General features: G+C 40.5%; 1 protein-coding gene across 5 annotated transcripts in view; it reads right to left on the bottom strand.

Moving 5' to 3' along the window:
- The window catches only part of SENP7 (SUMO specific peptidase 7), a 55,764-nt gene that overhangs the window by 24,653 nt on the left and 9,839 nt on the right, over positions 1-21,272 (bottom strand). For 3 of the 5 annotated variants that reach the window (XM_048493341.1, XM_048493342.1, XM_048493343.1), the window contains exons 4-10: positions 20,750-20,847; positions 14,583-14,780; positions 12,340-12,534; positions 5,722-5,831; positions 3,787-3,965; positions 2,275-2,593; positions 1,175-1,341 (exon numbers count right to left, since the gene is read on the bottom strand). In XM_048493341.1, the coding sequence (XP_048349298.1) occupies positions 1,175-1,341; positions 2,275-2,593; positions 3,787-3,965; positions 5,722-5,831; positions 12,340-12,534; positions 14,583-14,780; positions 20,750-20,847 (1,266 nt within the window). The remainder of the gene's footprint in view (positions 1-1,174; positions 1,342-2,274; positions 2,594-3,786; positions 3,966-5,721; positions 5,832-12,339; positions 12,535-14,582; positions 14,781-20,749; positions 20,848-21,272) is intronic. The other 2 variants (XM_048493344.1, XM_048493345.1) reach the window with 2 other exon arrangements.

Below are 21,272 nucleotides of genomic sequence, written 5' to 3' on the forward strand. Positions count from 1 at the left end.
ATGCAAGAGTACTAGGTGATCTCCCCATTCACCTTTTCAAGCCATGCAACATGTCTGTTTCAAAACAGGGAACAGCATAGCTGCTTTGTGGGCCTAGCATCAATTTTAAAAGGGATAATTTTTCCTCTAAAATGGCATTGGCAGCTACAGCAGCCATGACTATCTCATTTATATAATCCCCAATCAAAGCAGAACTGAAAGTGTACCTAAGGGTGGAATTACATGTAGCCCTTCACTTCTTTTTCACTCAATGGCTTTCTTATATAAGACAAAGCAACTGTGGTTATAGTGAGCCAAGGTGAGGGGGGACTGTATGTTTATTTAGCTTTTCTTTCCAAGCATTCCTAACACCCCTCTGCTTTTCTTTCAAAAATATAAAAGCTACATGTCTCCATAACTTTTTAAAAATCTTTAGCAAAGCAGGAGGGCATGTGCAATTTCAAGCAACCACATGCCTTTAAAAGAGCTGAAACTAACAACAGTTGATTCACCTGATAAAAGAAAATCTGTGTAGAAAAGGTCACAGATCTTTGCATAATGTGAAGTTCTAGCCTAAATGCATTAAAAAGATGTACAAAAAGAAAATGTACAGATGTACAAATAGAAGATGTACAAAAAGAAAATTGAAGAAGAGGAGTTTGGATTTATATCCCATCTTTCTCTCCTGTCATGAGACTCAAAGGGGCTTACAAACTCCTTTCCCTTCCTCTCTCCACAACAGACATCTTGTGAGGTAGGTTGGGCTGGGAGAGTTCTGAACAAACTGTAACTAGCCCAAGGTCACCTAGCAGGAGACTAGGAATGGGGAAAGAAATCCGGTTCACCAGATTAAGAGTCCGCCAGTCATGTGGAGGAGTGGGGAATCAAACCCAGTTCTCCAGATTAGAGTCCACCTGCTCTTAACCACTACATCATGCTGGCTCTCCTGAATGAAATAAATGAAAAAAAGGAGGTGTAAATTCTTTAGGACTCCAAAGCTAACTACATCAATAGGAAATCAGTGAGATTCATTCACAAGCACAAATGGGTTCGAATTGTGCGAATTCTGAGAAAATTGTCTCAGAAGCACACTGTGGTAGTGTATGGTTTCTGCAATAATTATGTAAATTATTCTTGCATGGTCTGGAGAGAGCAAAAAATCCTACAGACAATCAACGTGGGAAAAGCGTATTACTTGTTCAGTCTTGTTTTCAATTAAACCCTGTGACAGTTCTTCTGACAAAGGTAGCACATATCCTTGTTCTGTTTCTTTACTCTCAGGTAAGTGTCCTTTCGTAGTCTGGAGGCAGAGCTTTGTATATTTTGCTTCAGCACTTTCTTCTTCATCACTAGAAACGACAACTAAAGCAACGAAATAACAGTGCACAAGTAAATCAGGTAACAGTGTTTTTAAAATAAAATTGGTGCAATGCTTGAGTAATGATCTAGTTAGTCTGCAACCAGTAAAGTCAACCCATAATTTGTCTAAAAGAAACATTATCATAAATAGTTTTAAGGCTTTTAAGACATCCAGAACTCCTTTTCAGATTGGATGCAGATTATTATTAGGTATAGGAAAGATGTAAGATTGTACCAAAGGCTATTGGAACAAAACCACAGTGAAAAAAACTGCATTTGAAAACATAAAAGCAGAAATTACTTCAGATCTGGCGAACACTAATTTAGATATACAATGATATGAGTTATATCTACCTATCTCAAAGGCTGTTTCCTTTAGTAGGCCCGGATTTAACAGCAGCACCCCAGGGATTCTAAAACTGTGTCCCTGGGGAGGAGTTTGCACAGCTGGCGCTGCTGCATTGCAGCAGCACCATCCTTGAACTGCCCAAGCAGCGTGAAGGCGCTGCTTTCAAACCCCGCTCAGGGAGCGAGGTTTTTGCAAAACAGAGTCTTCCCGCAAGCGCGGTGCAAACAGCACCGGCGGGAAGACGCTGTTTTCCCCATCCCCTCCACTCACCTCTTCTGGCAGCGTTGTTCTGGAGGCTGGGTAGCCTGGACACTTGTGCCATGCCTGGAGAGTTTTCGAGGAGGGTAGCGTGGGCATGTCCCTCCAGCCCTCCAGAGCAATGCTGCCAGAAGAGGTGAGTGGAAGGGACCGAAGGAGAGACAGCTCCGTGCAGAGCCGCCTCTCCTGCTGGGAAGGAAATTGGCGCTGCTCGCATGCTGTGGTGCAAACAGCCCCCGAGCCTCCACCGGTATAATTTATGCCGGTGGAGGTTCGTTTCCGCGCGTGTGCGGAAAGGGCCAAAGTTTCTAAAGCATGTTTTTACATACTTGGCTCTGCTGACTCAGTCATCTGTTTATTCTTTTTCAATATAGTCCCAGGCTCTTCCGAAGGTACAGCTGTATTCCCTTCTTGTTTTTTAGGAGAACTGACTGGGGGTGAAATCTGGACATCTTTACTGACGACAGAGTGCTGCTTTCTCTTGGGAGAAATCTTTGAACAGCTTTCACCTGGACAAGTGACAGCAGTATCCTGATTAGCAGTGGTGAAAGTTTCATAGCAGTCCAATTCCAAAGACTGAAGAATGTTTTCCTGCTGAGGGTTACGTTCTTGACCAGGTGGCTCAACTGGTTCTGTGCTCTGCTCTTTCTACAATAATAAAATAAAATGAAACACTGTTTTTAAAAATCAGGCTGCAGAACCTCCTGGGAGAAATGCATGGTAGAAAAACATAAATAACAGCTTGACTTCATGCCACGAAGTTAGCCAGTTTGTATACTGATGGTTACCAATAAGTGATGAGCAAAACCTGTTCCCTCCAAGAGTGGTGTGATCCACAAAGGACAATTTGAAAACCCCAACCAACTTTGGCATGATAGCAAGATGGAAGCAGGTCTAAGGGCCCTGTCAACCCCTTGATGACTTCAGGGCACACCAGAGGCAGCCATTCCTAGAACTAATCATTCCTAGTACTAATTAACCTCCCCCATCTCATGTGGTACAATGGAAACCACAACCCACATTAGGAAAGATGACGCAAAAGCAGAGGTCGCTTAACTTACCATGCACACCAAAACCTAACGAAGTGGTGGCGAACCTATGGCACGGGTGCCAGAGGCAGAACTCAGAGCCCTCTCTGTGGGCATACGTGCACAGAGTTCGTCATGTGATAATAGTGCAATCATTTCACGGAGATTATTAGCATTAAATCTAGGACCTAGTTTTGGGGAAGCAGTGTAGGTAACCCTGTTAAGCGCTGTAAAACCCTACTGATTTTCACGGGAAGAACTAAAGCGTGATCCTTTACCTGGGAGTAAGCTTGGTTGCTGGCAATGGGGCTTGCTTCTGAATAAACCCTCCTAGGGTCATGATTCACCCGTTCGAAGCGATGCACATTTGCTTCAAAGCAATACCACTAACTACCACCAAGCTTACTCCCGAATAACATGCACCTTGGAGCCAACTGTTTTTTCTACACTAAAACCTCAGTATTCAGGTTAAATTGCCATGCTGGCACTTTGCGAAAAATAAGTGGGTTTTGGGTTGCCGTTTGGGCACTCCGTCTCGAAAAGGTTCGCCATCACTGCGTGGCTTCATAAAAAACTTGAATCCTTTCAGGATTCCCCTCCCTCAATTATATTTCAAAATTTGGGATGCTACACTTGGATTCAGAAATGCCTAGCATGAGAGTACCACCTGAAATTCAGTGTCTGGAGATCAGCACAAATACTCGGTTGGTACATATACCTACACACACCTCTGCACAGATGTTATCCAACATAAAATACTCTATCAATTATTATAATTATTTACTGTGACCAAACATGTAAAAAAATACTCACACTAGGCAATGATGATTTTCTTCGAGAAAATACACTCCGCTGACTTGAAAAATCTTCACCTCTTCTTTTTCTGCATTCATTATTTTGAAAGCATGTTTCTCTTAAACCAGGAGAGGCATTCTTGGAATCTTTTGTTCTTCTGTCTTGACACTCTCTTTCTTTATTCTGTATGCTACAGTCTGTATTTAAAATAGTTTTAAAACAACAAAATAGTCAAGGCAAATTGAAATATATGTTTCACACTACTTTAGATCTACTATTTAAGGCACAGTGATATTTAAAAGATGGACCAAAAACCAATGCCTTCACCTGACCATCCTACTTACTCCATTAGAAAGATCTATGTGATTTCCAAGTCAGTACTATGTTAACATACATTTATAATCTACCTAATTTCACTAGACATGCAATGCACACAAAAGGTGCCACTTTTAAACTGCATTAAATTCATGTCAAACAGTTAGCATTTCCAGTTCCATACTCACAGTACAGACTATAACTTAACGAAAAGCATAAGCACATACCAATCTGTCCAGCAAGACCCCAGCCCTGTGGAACCTGATGAAATTTTACAGGGCCTGTAAGACAGAGGCTATTCTACCAGGCTTGTGGTTGAGGCAGCTATGGTTGTATCAGTCGAATGGTCTCCTTCTCCTCCCTTCTATCTATCTATCTATTTATTTATTTATCTATTTATCTATCTATTTATTTATTTATATTTATATACTGCCCTCCCCCGAAGGGCTCAGGGCGGTGAACAATACACATAAGTAGAGCACAATAAAACCAAAAACTAAAATCGATTAAATATTAATTAATTTGGCTCTATATAAAATAACCCACATTAAAATGCTTATTTTATAATCAGCATAACAGATGGCCTACTAACAAATCCTAAAAGAAAGAAAGAAGGATGGCGGGTCCACATGATATTATAAAAGGAGGGCCATCAGCGGCCTTTCCCCAAAGTCCTGGGCGGAACAGAAACAGATCTTACAGGCCCAGAACTCGCCGGGTCATGGTCCCTGACAGCCATGGAGGAAGGCGTTCCTGGGCTGGGGCCCAGGGCTGTAAAATTTCAGCCTGGGTGAAGCTAACATCGATGAGGGCCAGGGATCCTGATGGGTGGCCTCTGCCAGCAGAGACCGATTGGGACATATGGGGTAAGGTGGTCCTGCAGGTCTGAATTTAGGCAGCAGGCCTTAAAGAGATTAACATGTACCTTGAAGGTGATTAGGAATTCAATGTCATTAACCAGTGCAAGCGGCATGCTTGGAGTGTGATGTGGTCTCTAGTGGCACCCCCTGTGAGCACACAAGCCGCCGCATTCTGGACCAATTTCAGTTTATATTGGCGGGATTATTAAATTGTATTATTTTGATGGAATCTGATTGTATTCACCATCTGGGTTTTAACTGTTGTTATTCACGTTTTATGTCTTTATTGTATTTTAAATGTTGGAAGCTGCCCTGAACCCTCAAGGGGAAGGGCAGCATATTAACATGCATACATAAAAGAATAGGAAGGCATCCATCCTGCTACTCTACTACTGAGTGTAGGTAACCAGATAGTTAATAGTGTTTAGGGTTAGGTTGATTTTAAACATTTAGTACCTTAACAGGAACAAATAAGGAATAAATCTACTGTGTCCAGATGTATATGCTAAAGATTGCTGACTAATACATTTGCGTTAAAACTCAAAACATGAGTTACATGGCAATCTGTTGGACTAATTTCAAGGATGAAATTATCAGGGATAACATCAGGGATTCCTATCATGTTTGTGATGGTAAAAGGATTTGGATAGTCTGTTGAACAGAAATTACAGCCTGTAACTCAATCTGGACAGAGAAGAATTCTATCTCAGCTAATCTATTCAGTTTAAATGTCACATCCAAACAGTAAAATACATTATAAAATGTCTTAATAGCAAACCTTCCAGCACCACATCACATCTTCTTAGAGTTGGCACGGCACTGCTACTTTCTATATCTTTACAGGGTTTCCAAAGATGGTCATTTGACCTTCTATGAAATCTTCCATACCTGAAGGGAGAAACCCAAAGTCATTAATCTCTCATAAATCTTCAGCAATGAGTAATCTTTTTTTAACAGATTATTCAACCTCTTCCTTATAACACTCAGTGTTCACTAAGTTTAATTAAATACTTCCTCAACCAGATTTCAAGAAAACTCATAAACCTGTCAAGTCAGATTGCATGTTTAAGTTACATTCTCCTTTGTCTTTATATTTTTCCTTTCTATCAACATATAAGTAACTAGAGAGAAAAACACAAGTACTAATTAAACTAACAGCATGTTGTTAGGAACGGGAAATGTTGGATGCCTTGATCAATACCCCAAGAAGGCTCATTGGGAGCAAGAGCTGGCTACAGATTCCACTTTCATCGTGAGCTATGTTGATAATTGGCAACATTCTCTCAGGGATGCATCAGCCCTGATACATAAAAACCTTGCTGCAGCCAGGACACTCAAAAAACTGTGTTATGACAGAAAGACATGCTTATACACCTTTACTGCAAGTGATTCAGTGATGGAGCTGACAGTAAAGGAGGCAAATTAAGTGTGAGTGGTGGCAAGTTTCAACCTGTACAGCAGGAGGGAAGGGGGCAAGTGAGTGCAAACTCCCCCATGCAAACACAGATCCACCACCGACTCTCCAGTACTCAAGGACATATGGGGGGGGGGGGTGTGGATCACAACCTATGCGATCTAAGTAAAAAGTTATTACAAACAGATGAAAACAATACAATTTAATGCCTCACATGCATTAGGTAGCTAATGATTTAGTGAACTGATTTTCTCAGAAAGATAAAAAGGTTGATATTCTCATTTATACTACAGAAGCATTGCAGTGCTCTAGCAATTTAAAGGATCATACAATGAATATAAATATATTTGTATGTTCTCTTAAGGCTTTTTATACATTTACCAAGATTAAGGTCCAGTTCTCACATCAGCAAGGTGAACGAAAGTGAAACTATACACACTGTTCATCCACACAAATAGTTCTAACCTAGTCTTTTTCTTGACTTGCTAGTTTTCTGTATGTGGGTTTTTAAAAAATATCTATGAAGTAGCACTGAATCATGAGCTGCCACACACAGTTTGATGTGGCACAACACAGGCACTGATTTACTATTTCAGTGGGAACTAGATCTACGAATAAGACTTATTTCTTCTGAAAGTCTTGGTCCACAGTCTTGGCAGGAACTGTATAATTGCATGCATATGAACTTGTTATTGGAGGGCTATTGTGATGAAGCACCAATGATATCATTTGACACTTCCATGTGGGACTTGCAGATACATTTGGCATAATTTATTTTTGTGACCCTCTTCACAATGGTGCAAACTGTAATCACTGTGTATAGACTTAATCCAGTGGTGGGATTCAACTAATTTAACAACCGGTTCCGGTGGTGGGAATTCAAATAATTTAACTGATTGTTTACAAGCACCATTTTAACAACCGGTTCTGCCAAAGTGGTGCAAACCTGCTAAATCCCACCACCGGCTTAATCAGAAACAGCTTGTTGGAGCACCCTTGCAGATGATCACAAGTTACTACCGTATAAACTCATGTATAAGCCGACTCCTGTATAAGCCGAGGCACCTAATTTTACTACCAAAACCTGGGAAAACATATTGACTCGCGTATAAGCCGAAGGTGGGAAGCCGGGAGGCCGAGGGAGCTCCTTATTTGGGCAGTGACTCCCCCTGATGTCATTGCCCAAATAAGGAGCTCCCTCCACCCACCGCCTGCCTGGGCTTCCTCAAACCCAGCCTGGAGGTTGAGGGAGCTCCTTATTTGGGCAATGACATCAGGGGGAGTCACTGCTGGGTTTGAGGAAGCCCAGCCTGACAGGAGGTGGAGGGAGCTCCTTATTTATGCAGTGACTCCCCCTAATGTCATTGCCCAAATAAGGAGCTCCCTCCACCCACCAGCTGCCTGGACTTCCTCAAACCCAGCCAGGAGGTGGAGGAAGTTCCTTATTTGGGCAATGACATCAGGGGGAGTCATTGCCCAAATAATGAGCTCCCTCTGCCTCCCGGGGTTTGAGGAAGCCCAGCCAGCCAGGGTTCCCCTTCACCCTCCGAGGAGGGCAGCAACAAGCGGCTTGTGCAGCCGCAGGGAGGTCGTCCCGCCCCCAGCCTTGGCAGAGGCCTGAAGAGCAGGCTGGTAAGCAGTGACTCGTGTATAAGCCGAGGGGGCATTTTTCAACCTTAAAACAGGGCTGAAAAACTCGGCTTATACGCGAGTATATACGGTAAATAGAGACAGAGATGTGCCTTTGAAATAGTCATGCTTTAGTAGCATGTCCAAGCCACTATGCTTTTATGCTACCATTTAACTAGAATGGTATTCTTGTCAACAACACTGGAACTAAACCTCTTTAAACTAAAACCAAAACTTCTCCAGGTCCAGATGGCAAACACCTGGCAAAGAAATGTGAAATTGTTGTTCTACTAACCAATATGTATAACTTCTCACTAAAATCAGTTTTTGGACCAGATCATGGCAAAGCAGCAAATTGCATACAATTTTTTTAAACCAACCGTTGAAGGAGATCCAGGGAGTTACAGGTCAGTTCTCTGAGCAGTAAAACAAACATGTGCTAGACATTATATACTTGAATGAGTCCTCTTATGGATTAAAATGGAGAGTTCTCACAGTAGAGAAGTGAGCAATAGTATGCCACAAAGATTGGTATTGAGACCAACATAATTTATTCACAATTGCTCTAAATGTCCAATCAGTGTGTGGCAGTGAAAAGAAAGGAAAGATAGAGCACCTTTCCTATACATGAATGAGAGTGAGAGAGAGATCTCAGTCACCCTGGTCTATGTCTCTCTCCTACATATACCTGTTAATTTTTCTTACATACTTCCTGTCCTCCACACATTCACTCTTTTTCTCCTTTCTTTCCACTCACTGGTCTACCCACCTGCTGTTTCCCACTGTTCCTGCTTGTGTATCGGGGTGTGTATGTGTGTGGTGGGAGATGCTAATCATCCTTTCCCTGCCCACACACCTGTCTACCTGGAGTGCAGCTGTTGCCTGAGCCTCTTCCCCCAGCTCTTCCTTCCTTTGTCTTCCCTTCTGCCTACAGTTTCCACCTGCCTAACACAAATGGTGGCCACTGTCACTACTTCAAGCACTACCTCTGACACAAGTAGGCAATGAGGTCAGCTGACAGTCATATTTTGTGCCTTACTGGATTGTTGGCAAATTTAATCCCCCCTGCTCCATTTTTACTTGAAGTTTTTCGATTTTTCTGCAAGCCTGGGGGAGTTCCCTCAAATCCACTGGAAAATCTTATTTCTGTGTAAATGGGCCTAATCTGTGATGTAAGTATCCACAGATTTCCCCAACCCCATTATTACATATGTAAATTCTGAGCACTTGTAGCCTCCTGCGGGAATCTCCTGAGGCCAACAGAAAAGCAAGTCTAACACAACATTTTCGGATATTATATTAGCAAATAAGAGCAGCAAATGCCCCATTTCTAGAAATGATACACAAAAAAGTCATTCTGAACCATTATCTACTATGAATAAAAAGTATACATAACCCACTTTTTGAAATTAGAATGGGAATCAAATAGCTCTGCAATACAGTAAAAGCTGTAATACAGTAAAAGCTACAACCAATGCTCAGCATTGTTTGCAGGAACTTTGGAACAAAAAGCCTAAATACACGGTTAATTTTAAGCATTTTGCTGTGACTTTTTCTTCCTCTAGTTTTTTTCCCCTGTAAAACAAATGGAGAACGTAATGCAAAGAAACGGCTCCTGTTTGTTTTACAGCCAATCACAGGCCCAGGTGTCCATTCACTTTTACAAAGCATGGGTATGCGCTTCAGACTGATCCATGTTTTCACTTGCACACTGTTAGTGTAATTTGCATGCCTTGCTGAAAAGTGGAAAAGGCCTACTTCAGCACCTACTTCACACATCTTCCTGAAGCTTTCAGAAATAAATATCTCCTTACAAAAGACCACTTTTTATGTCACCATGTTGACTCATTTGCAAGTCACAAATCATGGTCAGAAGAGTTTAGGGGCCACTTATGAATCCAGCTGACATTTCTGAACACATGTGCAATAAACAGACTTGGGGACACATCTTCCGACATTGTTTTCCTCATTAAAGTAACTGGTGGATGCATTTCTATGATTGAAAGCAATTAATACCAAAGAGGATTGCCACTTCCACAATGATATTCCTTATTATCCCAGCTTTCTCTGTATAGGTCAGTTCATGAACTTCAGATAAACGCAACACTATCATCATACTACTGCGGTCATCAACAAATTAAAGAAATGTTAACTGTTTTAACATTGAATCAATCAATTAATGAATCAATCAATTCATTACATTAGCAAAACTTTTCTAAAGATGTCTTTTAAAGATACTGACAGTGCAATCTCATGTCTACTAAGCCAAAATATTTCAACAGGCTCAGACTTGAATAACTCTACATAGGATTTCACCACAAATGAAGGCAATATTAGCAAAATTACAGTTTAACAAACAAAAGCTGTCTACCATGTTAGAGGAAAAAGCCACTTTCTGTATTTTCCTTCTCCATTATAGTAATTCATTGAGACCAACAGAGTCTCAAGAGACAAATCTGCGCCCTTAATCTTCAGACATATTCACCACAACTGGCTCTCACCAATTAATCAATTAACATACTAATCAAACTTCATAGTCCTATAAAAGACAACAAAATAGTCTTAAAATAAAATACTTTAAAACAGTCACATATCTGCAATGGGACAGGGGATGCCGCGACCCAGGCGCGCACCATTGGGGTCATGTGGGGGGGAAATCGCCCACACGCCCCTCTCCTTCCCCCGCCCTGCCAGGCAACCCAGAGCATCCTGATGGTACAGCAGGAGCAGAAACCACAAAGGCCCCCTTCCCACCCACCCCAACCCCAGGGAGGCCTCTGCTCAAGTTGGGGCTTGTAAGGTCTCCTGGGAAGTGTAGTCGCCCCGTGCCTTCCTCCCACTTACCTTAGTTCAGCCGGCTGCAAAGAGCAGTCTGGTGGGAATTACACTTCCCAGGAGACCTTGCGAGCCCCCCTCCCCCAGGAGGCCTCTGCAGGAGTTGGGGCTTGCAAGGTCTCCTGGGAAGTACAGTTCCCACCAGGCTGCTTTTTCAGCCAGCTGCTCTTTGCAGGGTGCCAGGGGGGGCAGGTTGCCCGGGGGGCAGGGGCACCATTTTGCCCCGGATGCAGTTCTCTCCCCCGCCACTACTTTAAAACAATACCCTTCCCCTATTCTGTTTTGATCAAGGTGCCTAGTTTACAAAGTGAAGGGCAAAGTGAACAGCCTATGATCTGTTGCTCATAAGTTAATACACAAGATACAAAATGCAAGAGCAATGACAGAACTTCAAGAACTTCTTTAGAGCGACAGACCCAACACGTGGCTACTGATTTATACTGACCACAGTGGTGTGAACCACTGAATTATGAAGGTGGTAACATACTTCAGAAAAAATCCTTAAGCTTCAAGCATTCTATAATGACACAGCTAAGGCACATCTACGTTTTAGGAAAGTTGTAACAATACATTTCTTCCATGGAAATTCTTTTGAAGAAATATAAGTGGAATATGTGTTGGAATTGACAATCCATGTGGATTTTCAGTTCCCTGATATTTTCCATTAATAGTCCTCCATGAAAATCATCCCCAAAGCACACTTATGGGAATAAGAGAACCAATTATGGAGCATGCATATGAACACACAGAATACAAAAAAGGTGAAATATTGCTTAAGGTATTTTGAATCTCATATATTTCAGCCCAATCCATGGGAGAAGGGGGGAAACAGGCAATGGAAGCAGCACATGCTGTAACAACGTAGGTGCCCCATTCCACCAGTGCAAGTGTAAATGTGCCGATGGAGGGGGCAAATACCCAGGTGGTTGGGGTCACTCAGTTCCATGGTACCTGACCCCTTAAGAGCCTGCCACTCCAAGGCTATGTTGGCATAGAACTCTAAGGGCCAGGGACGTTCCCAGGGATGGAGTTGAGTCTCAGCCTGGGAATACCAAGTTGAGTTTCAGCCTGGGAACTTAAGCTACTTGAAAGGGTGGCGAAGTGCATTTTGTGTAATGGGTGATTCTTAGGGAGCTGGGAGTTTTCTGGCTTTTTCTTTCTTCCCATGCTGCCTGAAAGCCCCTTGGAGGTGGTGTACCAGTGGTGCCATCCCTGGCTGTCACATCCTCTGGACTGGGCCGTTTAGACAGTTAAGCCTATGTGTAAATCTCTCCAATTGAAATCAGTGAGGTCCACAGTGCAATCCTATGCGGTTACTCCAATCCAGCACATTGAAATTGATGACTGTGAAGCTCAGCATAGTGTGCACTGTTCAATGCTTTAACTTTAGGGGAACTGTATCATTTGTTCACAACTTCAAATGTACATCGTTGTAATTGTTAGTTTCAACCAAATCATATTTTAGAAAGATTAGTTTAAGGACCAAAATCATACCAAATACTATGCTGGATGACATACCTTTTTGATAAAATACAGCTTTGTTGAGAACTTATTTTTTGACATGATTCTAGGCTGGCAACAGATGAGGAGGGCTCTTCATCTGATTGCAAGTTGCTAGCATCAGACAGATTAGCATCAGCTAACAGATGAGTTTGCACGTATTTTCTTCCTGTTCTTGTCCTCAGAACATTCGTCAAGGTAACTTTGGGTTGCCTGCCATACATACAATAATTAATATTCTGTAACTTGTACAAAGAATGCTTGACTGAATTCATGTATCGTAAATGACCGGGTAGTCTCAGAATCTTATTGACTATAACTTAAAGTAAGTTAATGAAGACAAGTGAAGTGGCCCAAAGTATGGATGAGTGACACAATAAGGAAAGGCCAATTAAAACTTCATTGCTGCACTCGATTTTCAACAACAACTTCGATGACGGTGTTCAATATTATGAAAAACTGCCAGCCTGAGTAAAAATGTACCAATAGCCAATTAACTATTAATGTTTAAAAGTTCAAAAGAGCACATCTTACTATTTAACTACCTATCAGCTGATAAAAAGGCAGCAATAATTCTCTCATCTCTTCTAGAAGTCACTCTGACAAATATTGTTGAATGAATGCATCAGAAAAATGAAACAGCAAAAATGGGACAGCCATGGTATCTGATTAAAATGGCAGCAAAATATTTCTCATCTAACTATATATGACTGAAACAATGAACTGTGAAGTTGTGCTTAATGAGTAAAATAATGCCCTCTCATGGTGATCTTGTACATCAGCAATTCCTACACTTTGAGGTGCTGTGGTAAAGCTCTGGTCTGAAGATGTCTACATTTTCACTGACCATAGCCACAACATGGAAAATATCTGAAAGGCTTCTGAATTTAAATGCAATTCTGTGTTCCTTCCAATGAAACAATGAAGAACAAAACCGAAAGAGTGTATTTTGTAAAATAGGTGAACTTTGCTATGTTTGCATATGTTCTATGAGCTGTATATATGAATGAAGCAAGTACATGAAAGCTCCAACTCCCTCCCCAGTGCAGCCCACCCCCCCATAAAAAGCTTCTTCTGAAGTCTGGGGCCCTTCAAGAATTATTTGGTATGCAATGCAAGGGATTGCAGTAAGAAAAAGGATCAGCTGAAATTCCCTCCCCTTTTTTGTGAAAGCTTTTGTTCCACTCATACAACAGAGCAATTTCAGCTGATGCCCTCCTCCAGAATGGTCTTCTATGCCACATTTCACATTGTTCACAAAATTTCCTCACCCTTAAGGCTGGGCTTTTGAAGGAGAGGCCTCCACTGTTCCAAAAGAATTAGTCTCCAACTGATATTAACTACTCAAGACTCTTTCGTTCATTCTGCTCTTTACCCACAGAGTTCAGTACAGCTACAAAAAATGTAGCACAATTTGAATTAAAAGTTCATTATTATTCATTCTGGAAAAAGTCTCCAAAGTTTTCAGTTGTAAATTAGTACTCTGTACTTTCACGTGGAAGTGCATCACATACTATTGCTAAGCAATGGTCCACAGTCTAAAAACCAGTGGTACAGGTACTAATTTATGCTGCACTGTTTGAGTACAGAATGAAACCATCTTCTAATTGTTCCCTCATCCTTCTCTGTAGATTCTTCCAGCAGTTGGTTTTTTAATGTTTTGAAGTTTGCTGTTGTACACTATAGATGTCAAAGGATGTTTTCATTACAAAAGACATTGCTCCATTGAGAGATGTATAAAAAGTCCTCTGAGAAAACCGAACAGTTCACAGAGGAATGGGTAAGTTGCTAGTAGTAACACAACTCTGTCTTCTCTGCAAAACAAAGGACTGAGGATATGAAGAAATGAAGAAAGGACTGAGGATATGATGAATAATAAACCCTACATGAAACAGTGAAAATATTTCCTTTCTGGGAAAGAGATAAAACTGTGAACAGATTTCTCTCATAGTTGTAAACATACATTTTTAGATATGTATGACAGGAACTCAATATATAATATTTCAAATTGGGAGAAATAATCCCAGTACTATTCCTAAAACTTGTAGAAACTAGCATGAAGGTTTAACAAGAGATCAGAATGGACAAATTCCCTCTCAAATGAAACAATCGCAAAAGCAGGTTTGGAGAATCCCTCCAGAAGGTGTGTGGAAAATGGCAAATGTCCACCAGATAACAACGAATACTTGCTCATAGAAAACAATTACATGCAGTAGTAAAGAGGTAAAGGTGAGTTATATCTGTGAGTTAACCAAACATACCTTTTAGATATAAAAAGGCTTTGGTGAGGAGAACTTAAAATTTGCCATATCTCTATACTGTCAGCAGATGATGAGGTTTGCTGAGTTGACTGCAACTTGACAACATGAGATAAATTAGCATCAGTTATAGGATGTGTCTTAATGTATTTTCTTCCTACTTCCGTCTTCAGGACATTCGTCAACATAACTTTGGGTTGCCTGTCATACATACAATAATAGGATTGATAAATAAAGTAATGAAGTCTAAATAAGATACTTGAATTCAGCAAAGTTTCCTTAGAGGACTTGATAATCACAGTGTTATATTTTCACTTTAGAGATCTCAGACAATGATTTGTAAATAATCTTTTTGAACATATGAAAATTAAGGTGGATTACCTTAACTGTTTCTGCTTTTCAGGCTATTGCTAGTCTTTTAAAAATATATTCTTGCTTGAGATGGCTTTATCTTCTGTGTATCTAAAGCGTGACCAATGCTGTCCTCTTTATTCTGATGCTAGCAAATTACATCTGATATTTTTGCTTGGATATCTGATAAAGTCCAACTGTTCACAGGTAACAAAAAAGTCAATTGCCCTTCTGAATTGAAGGATTATGAACAACAGTGTCGGGGGATGTGTTAAATAACTAAGAATCACCTGTATCTAAGTCTCCTAAAATTACAGAATGATTCAGAGGAAGCCCAAGAAATCAGGGCTCAGTCCTAGAAGGGAACAGACATTTCAGCCAGAAGTTCTGTAACAGCTATAGCAGTGGTTCTCAACCTTCCTAATGCCACAACCCTTTAATACAGTTCCTCATGTTGTGGTGATCCCCAACCCTCACATTTATCCATTTTACAGATGGAGAACAGAGAGTCTTAGGCGACCCCTGTGACAGGGTCGTTCGACCCCAAAGGGGTCCCGACCCCCAGGTTGAGAACCACTGAGATATAGCATCTTCCTCTGAGTGTAAGTTTATCCTGAGATACTCTGTAAATTCAGCAGCGCATAGGCAGATTTTCTTTCAGAAATCCATTTGCTGATCTGGGTAATTCTGTAGAGTCAGAGTAGTATCCCAGAGACTAGTATCTGGGCGTATAACAAGTGTTCAAAGAAATATATGAATATATGAGCATACTGAGATTTTCTTTGAGATAATCATGTCATTATCACAAAAGCAACATGCAAACAAGGCCACAAAGAGAGGGCCAGATTAAAATCTGCATATAGAAACTTTGGCTGAAAAAAGATAATATGCATTACGTATAGAGTGTCAAGAAATGAAGGGGTTAACCTTGTTTCTAAGCTGGGTGGATGCCTGAGTAAGATTTCTTGGCCTGGGTTGTCCTTAAGGTGACTCAGGTGCTCTCTATCTACCAAGGTCACAGACTGTTTTTCTAGAATGGACTAGAATTCAACTGAGATAATTTAATGGTTAATTGTTAACTGGGTAATTAGGTCATCATGCCCAGTGAGAGATCCCTATTTAATTAGTATTCAGGACTGTCTTGCTACTCTTCTGCCTCCTGTACCTGCTGCAAAACATTCTGTCTCTTTCAACTCTGAATATGCTCCAACTATTTGTTTCCAACTACTACTACCCTGTTTCCCCGAATATAAGACATCCCTGGAAAATAAGACGTAGTAGAGGTTTTGCTGAAGTGCGAAATATAAGGCATCCCCCAAAAGTCAGACGTAGCAAAGTTTTTGTTTGGAAGCATGCCTGACGAACAGAATACAGAAATATAAGACATCCCCTGAAAATAAGACATAGCACATCTTTGGAAGCAAAAATTAATATAAGACACTGTCTTATATTCGGGGAAACACGGTACTGATGGAGAATTGTGTAAGTATAGGCTAATTTAGCTTTACTGCTTTGTAGGTGTTCATTTGACTCAGTTGTGTCTCTATTATGTTTTAAGGTGTTTCCTTTCTTGGCTTTGCTTGTAAACTACCAAGCTTCTTTTTTTCTATTTTTTGTTTTTAATAAACTTTTTTTAAAAATCCTTAAAAGGTTGTGTTGCTCTGAGTTCCTGGGTCAAAATGCACAATAAAGTATAAAATGAAAATACATAGGCCCCTCTTTCGCCATCACTATGAGACAGCTTGTTTTCTGTGAAGATATTACATGAATGCATTTATAGCACATGCATATTCAAAGTTTTGAAAGCTAGAATTTTACTAGGATTCATTTTATTAGTGTTAACAACATGAAGAGTAGTCCATTTATACAATATAACTATTGGCATTCTGATCTTCCAAGAACAACTTTACAAAGCTAACCACAGTGCCCACAGAAGTCCAAAGACACTGTTAACTTCATACATAAGAATTCATGTATTTCTCTTCAACTGCTGGCAACAAAAACAGCTGTTCAGTTAATAATACCGCTTGAAACTTAACATCATACAAGTAGAACAGATTCTGACATTAACCTAGATAAACCAGTATTTTCAAAAAAGAGCTTTTAATACATGTTTTATTTTTATATATTTATGATCTATCTTATATAGATATTTATCATGGTAACTGGTAGTTCCCAACATTCTCTCTGTCATTCTTCAAAATTCTATCATTCCACCGAGAAACAGCCCCAGTACTTCCCAAAAGGTATTTGCAAAATATTGTTCTTCCTCCACCATTTCCCATCGGTTATACTGGTAAACATTTCACTAGTCCATCTTTTAAATATTAATCCATTTATATTACATAAATGAGAATATTTATGTAGCTATAAGAACGGAGCAAGACAAGGGTATACTATAAAGTGAAGTGCATCCCTGAAAAGCAGCAGGTAGGAAAATCAACATAAGTAGCCTGATGAGATTGACTGCACCAATTCCTGTGCATTTTAGTATGGCGCATACCAATAGATCAATGCAACATCAAAATATTGTATTATGCTGACACTGGGTTGGATCCAGTGCAAAATTTCGACTTGCTCTAGAGCTATTGAATAAACAAATGCAAGAAAGATTACAGTAACCACTTGTGCTACTTCAAGCTCACTGTATGTTCATTTGAGTTTCCACTGGCACAAGATGCAACCAATATTCAGGCACTTCATTACACAGGGAGGAAAGTACTAGGCGTTATGTAAGTTTTTGTCAACTGGAATCACACTAGATATTACACAAGTTCTTTCACAAATGGAACTGACCTGGATCCAGTAATACAGAAATAGGAACATAAACAGACTTAATGCAATTCCATTTGCGCAAGATCGTTTGCAATACCTAATGCTTTCCTCCCTGTGTGCTTGCAGAAAACCATCCTGGTTTTTGTGTTTTAATTAGAATATTCAAAAGATTTTTTTACCAAGGAAGTTGAAAACAAAAGCACCAGAAAATAAAGACTCCAGAGTAGTTTGAATAATGGAGCTTGAGGAATTTCCCTCACGTTAACTAATAGTCACTGCCCATCTGAAATGTACAAGCATTAAACTGATTTTACAAACATGCTGAATTAATATGGCAAAATAAATTGCTATGTTTAACTTCAGCTTGTTGCACTACCTCAAAGACATATATAAATCTCAATTAGTCTGCTGCTTGTTTCTTTTCTCACCTCCAGGTGGAACTCCCAAGTTTTACTCCAAGCGTCCCAGTATTGCCGAGCAGTAGCCTCACAATGTATAAACCTGCTCACTGTTAGTCAGCTACCATGAATAGATAGGGAAAGGGTAAGGAAGACCAGTGCAAATCCTGAAGAGGGGAAATAGTTGTGGCACAGCCAGGGGGACAGGACAGCTGTGCTGCCTCCTAAGAGGCTTGCTGTGCCATGGCTTTCAAACCAAAGGTAGAACTGCCCTTTTCCTTTGCAAGTGGCCTCTGTGGCACATTGGGCCGCACTACTGATTTTGCTGGTGTAGGTGTGTGCTGGCAAATGTGGTGTTCCTGGTCCAGAAGGGCTCACGAAGCTGACTACAGCTGGCTCTCACCACCGAAAACACCCCCTTTGATGCCGGTGTGGTCTCCTGCACTGCGGATGTGATGGCACCGCAGCTACAATGGCACCTTGGTGTTGCACTGCTGCATAGCTCCCCAGTGCCGGCGTAAGTGCCTCTGTGTTAGTACAAATGCCCCTTATGTCAGCATTAGTAGCATTCTGCCTCCGCAGCAGTTTCCCCTCCCCCCCAGATTGCACTATTAGCCTCCAACTCAGATACAAATCATCCATCAGTTATTCTGTGGGTCCAATTATTTCGGTATCCTACATAAGTATTGCTTTGAAACTCAAAATAGATCTTACATTCCCCTGCCCCCCTTTTGCTAATTTGTCATAGACCATTTTGAGGATGCTTACCACTTGCTGTAGTTTAATTGCAAATAGTTTAGTGGGGGCACTCTCTTGGGAAGAGGGAAGAGCAAGGTATGGCAGTATGTGGGATGTGAACTGTTTTTAACAGTGTTTCATGAGGAGCAATTTTTACTGTGTAAGTTAGCAAAATGCCTTTTAAACTGACCCTTAGGACACAATGAAGCTGCATAGTCCCAAGCATCTGGGAAGATGTAATCTTTAAAAAGCCCCACTGACAGCAGAATGCAAAAAGAATGGGTAGGTTCAACTTCTGCTCTATTTAAGCATGTCTTTATGAAGAATGTGAAAAATGATTATTCATCTAATTGGGATTCAAATATCACAAGCCACAGTTAGCAAAACAAGTACCAATCGTGGTTTAGAATCTGCATTTAATGCCTATCATCAAACAACAGTTTGTTGGCCAGCCTGCATTTGGATGTCACAGCAAACTGGTGTTTCATCAGCTTGGTTTATCATGTAATCTGAATGCAGACAAACAAAAAAGGAATACACTTCTGGTAATACTGAATCAGAAACAAGTCTCCATCAAACGAGGCAATTGCTTCTACTCATTGCAGACTAATAAAAGTTTTCCAACTTTGCTCATATTAGAACATATAACACAATCATTTTCTACCATCACATAAATTGTTAAGGGACAGTTTGATTTTTACTAAATAACCCAGTCATATTTGTGATTGAGTATACAGCTCAGGATATTGCCCATTGTGGAAGTTCTGTAGGAATCAATGGAACTTCCAAGAAAGTAGCTAAATGTACAACGTGCATGCCAGGATTTATACCAATCATAGCTTCATAAACCACTACAAACATAATGTAGATTTAATAGATTAGATCCATAGTTTATGTCCTGCTAAGGGTAGAAGCGTCAGCCAGGGCAAGGAGCTTTGCCTTTCTTAGAGGAAGAGTGTGTTCTGCTGATGAGAGGTTACTCGTGCCAGAAAATGTCTCCTCGTAGTAGAGGAAGGCTCCACCTTCAGTAGAACAGAAACACTGGAACCCATCCAATTTGTCTATGAATTTACATGAACACTGAATTTATATTAATATAGATGCTATGTCTTGTGAGGCTACTTTCAACTATAGTCCCATATACATACTTTAGAGTTCATCACCTACAACTGCTTCATGTTCAACCAAAATCCATGGTCCAAAAAGTAATGGCAAGACCACACAGACAGGCATCCTCAATCGATAACCCACAACTGTTAACATCCCATCCCCCAGAAATCCATCAAAGCATACGTTCAATAATGCTGTAGACATATTAGATTTTCTTCTTCAGACCGATTTTCAACAATTGGAGGGTAAGCCCATATGACCTTTTAAAATCTATTTTAGTATACAGCATTTCATATTTTACTTGATTATTTACTAGGTTAAGTGGGAATTTTTCAAATTGGAATCCATCTCAAGATTGGCAAGGGTAGAAAATAAAACTACATATATCCAAAACTTTGAAAAATTGCAAGCACTATATATTCATAGTAGACTGTCAACCAATCAAAAATCTCAGTTGGCAAACCATGTATTTTTGTCAGTTAACAGGTTGACCAATTAAATTGGCATGAATACACTTAGCAGTATAACAACCATTTTGAAGGAAAAAGCATACTTTCTTTGTTTTTAAATAATGCACATACAGATTCCTGCAAGTATCTGCTTAAAAGTGGTATTTCTTTCTGTGTGAAGAGGGAAATCCTCTCTTAAGATAATGATTGTCATACGAGTTGTTATAAACCCTTGTGCAAAAAACACTAGAAACCTGCTGCCTGATTACACTAGACATTTTTAAAATTACTGTTGCGTAAATTACTGCATAAAATATCTGTTCTTGAGTTTAAAACTTCCACTGCTTACCCAAGTGTTGTTGCATCATCATTTATGTGATATTTCTCACAGCGTCTTTTTCTGTTGCAGTTTGTGTGATACAAGTTATTTCTAGTTTCCAACTTCCACTAAAGTGTATCATGGGGAAAGAATTGAATAGAAAAAACAGTTAAAGATGTGAAAAGATGGCAGGAGAAATTAATGAGAAAGAGATGAGAAAGGATGTATGCCTTGCAATGGTGAAAAAAATTACACGAAATAGGAGAAGAGCAGTAAGAGGAACTCATCATTTACCAAATGATAACACACTTACAGCCCAATCCAGGAGGGGGCGTGTGAATCCCTCTCTGGAGCTGGCACAGACTTGCATCAGCATGTGTGCCCAACCTGCCAGCACAAGGGGCAAATGCCCTGTGGTGGGGGAGAGTTACTTACCCCAGAGGGTAAGCTCTGTGCGGCTCTGCAGTTGCCAACTCAGAAGCCGCTGTTCCTGCCTAGACTTGCTGGCACAGGATGCTGCGCTAGCATAGCCAGGGGCATTCCAGAGGGTGGA

The sequence above is a fragment of the Sphaerodactylus townsendi genome, linkage group LG04 (assembly GCF_021028975.2).
Source record: "Sphaerodactylus townsendi isolate TG3544 linkage group LG04, MPM_Stown_v2.3, whole genome shotgun sequence".
NCBI classification, from domain to species: domain Eukaryota; kingdom Metazoa; phylum Chordata; class Lepidosauria; order Squamata; family Sphaerodactylidae; genus Sphaerodactylus; species Sphaerodactylus townsendi.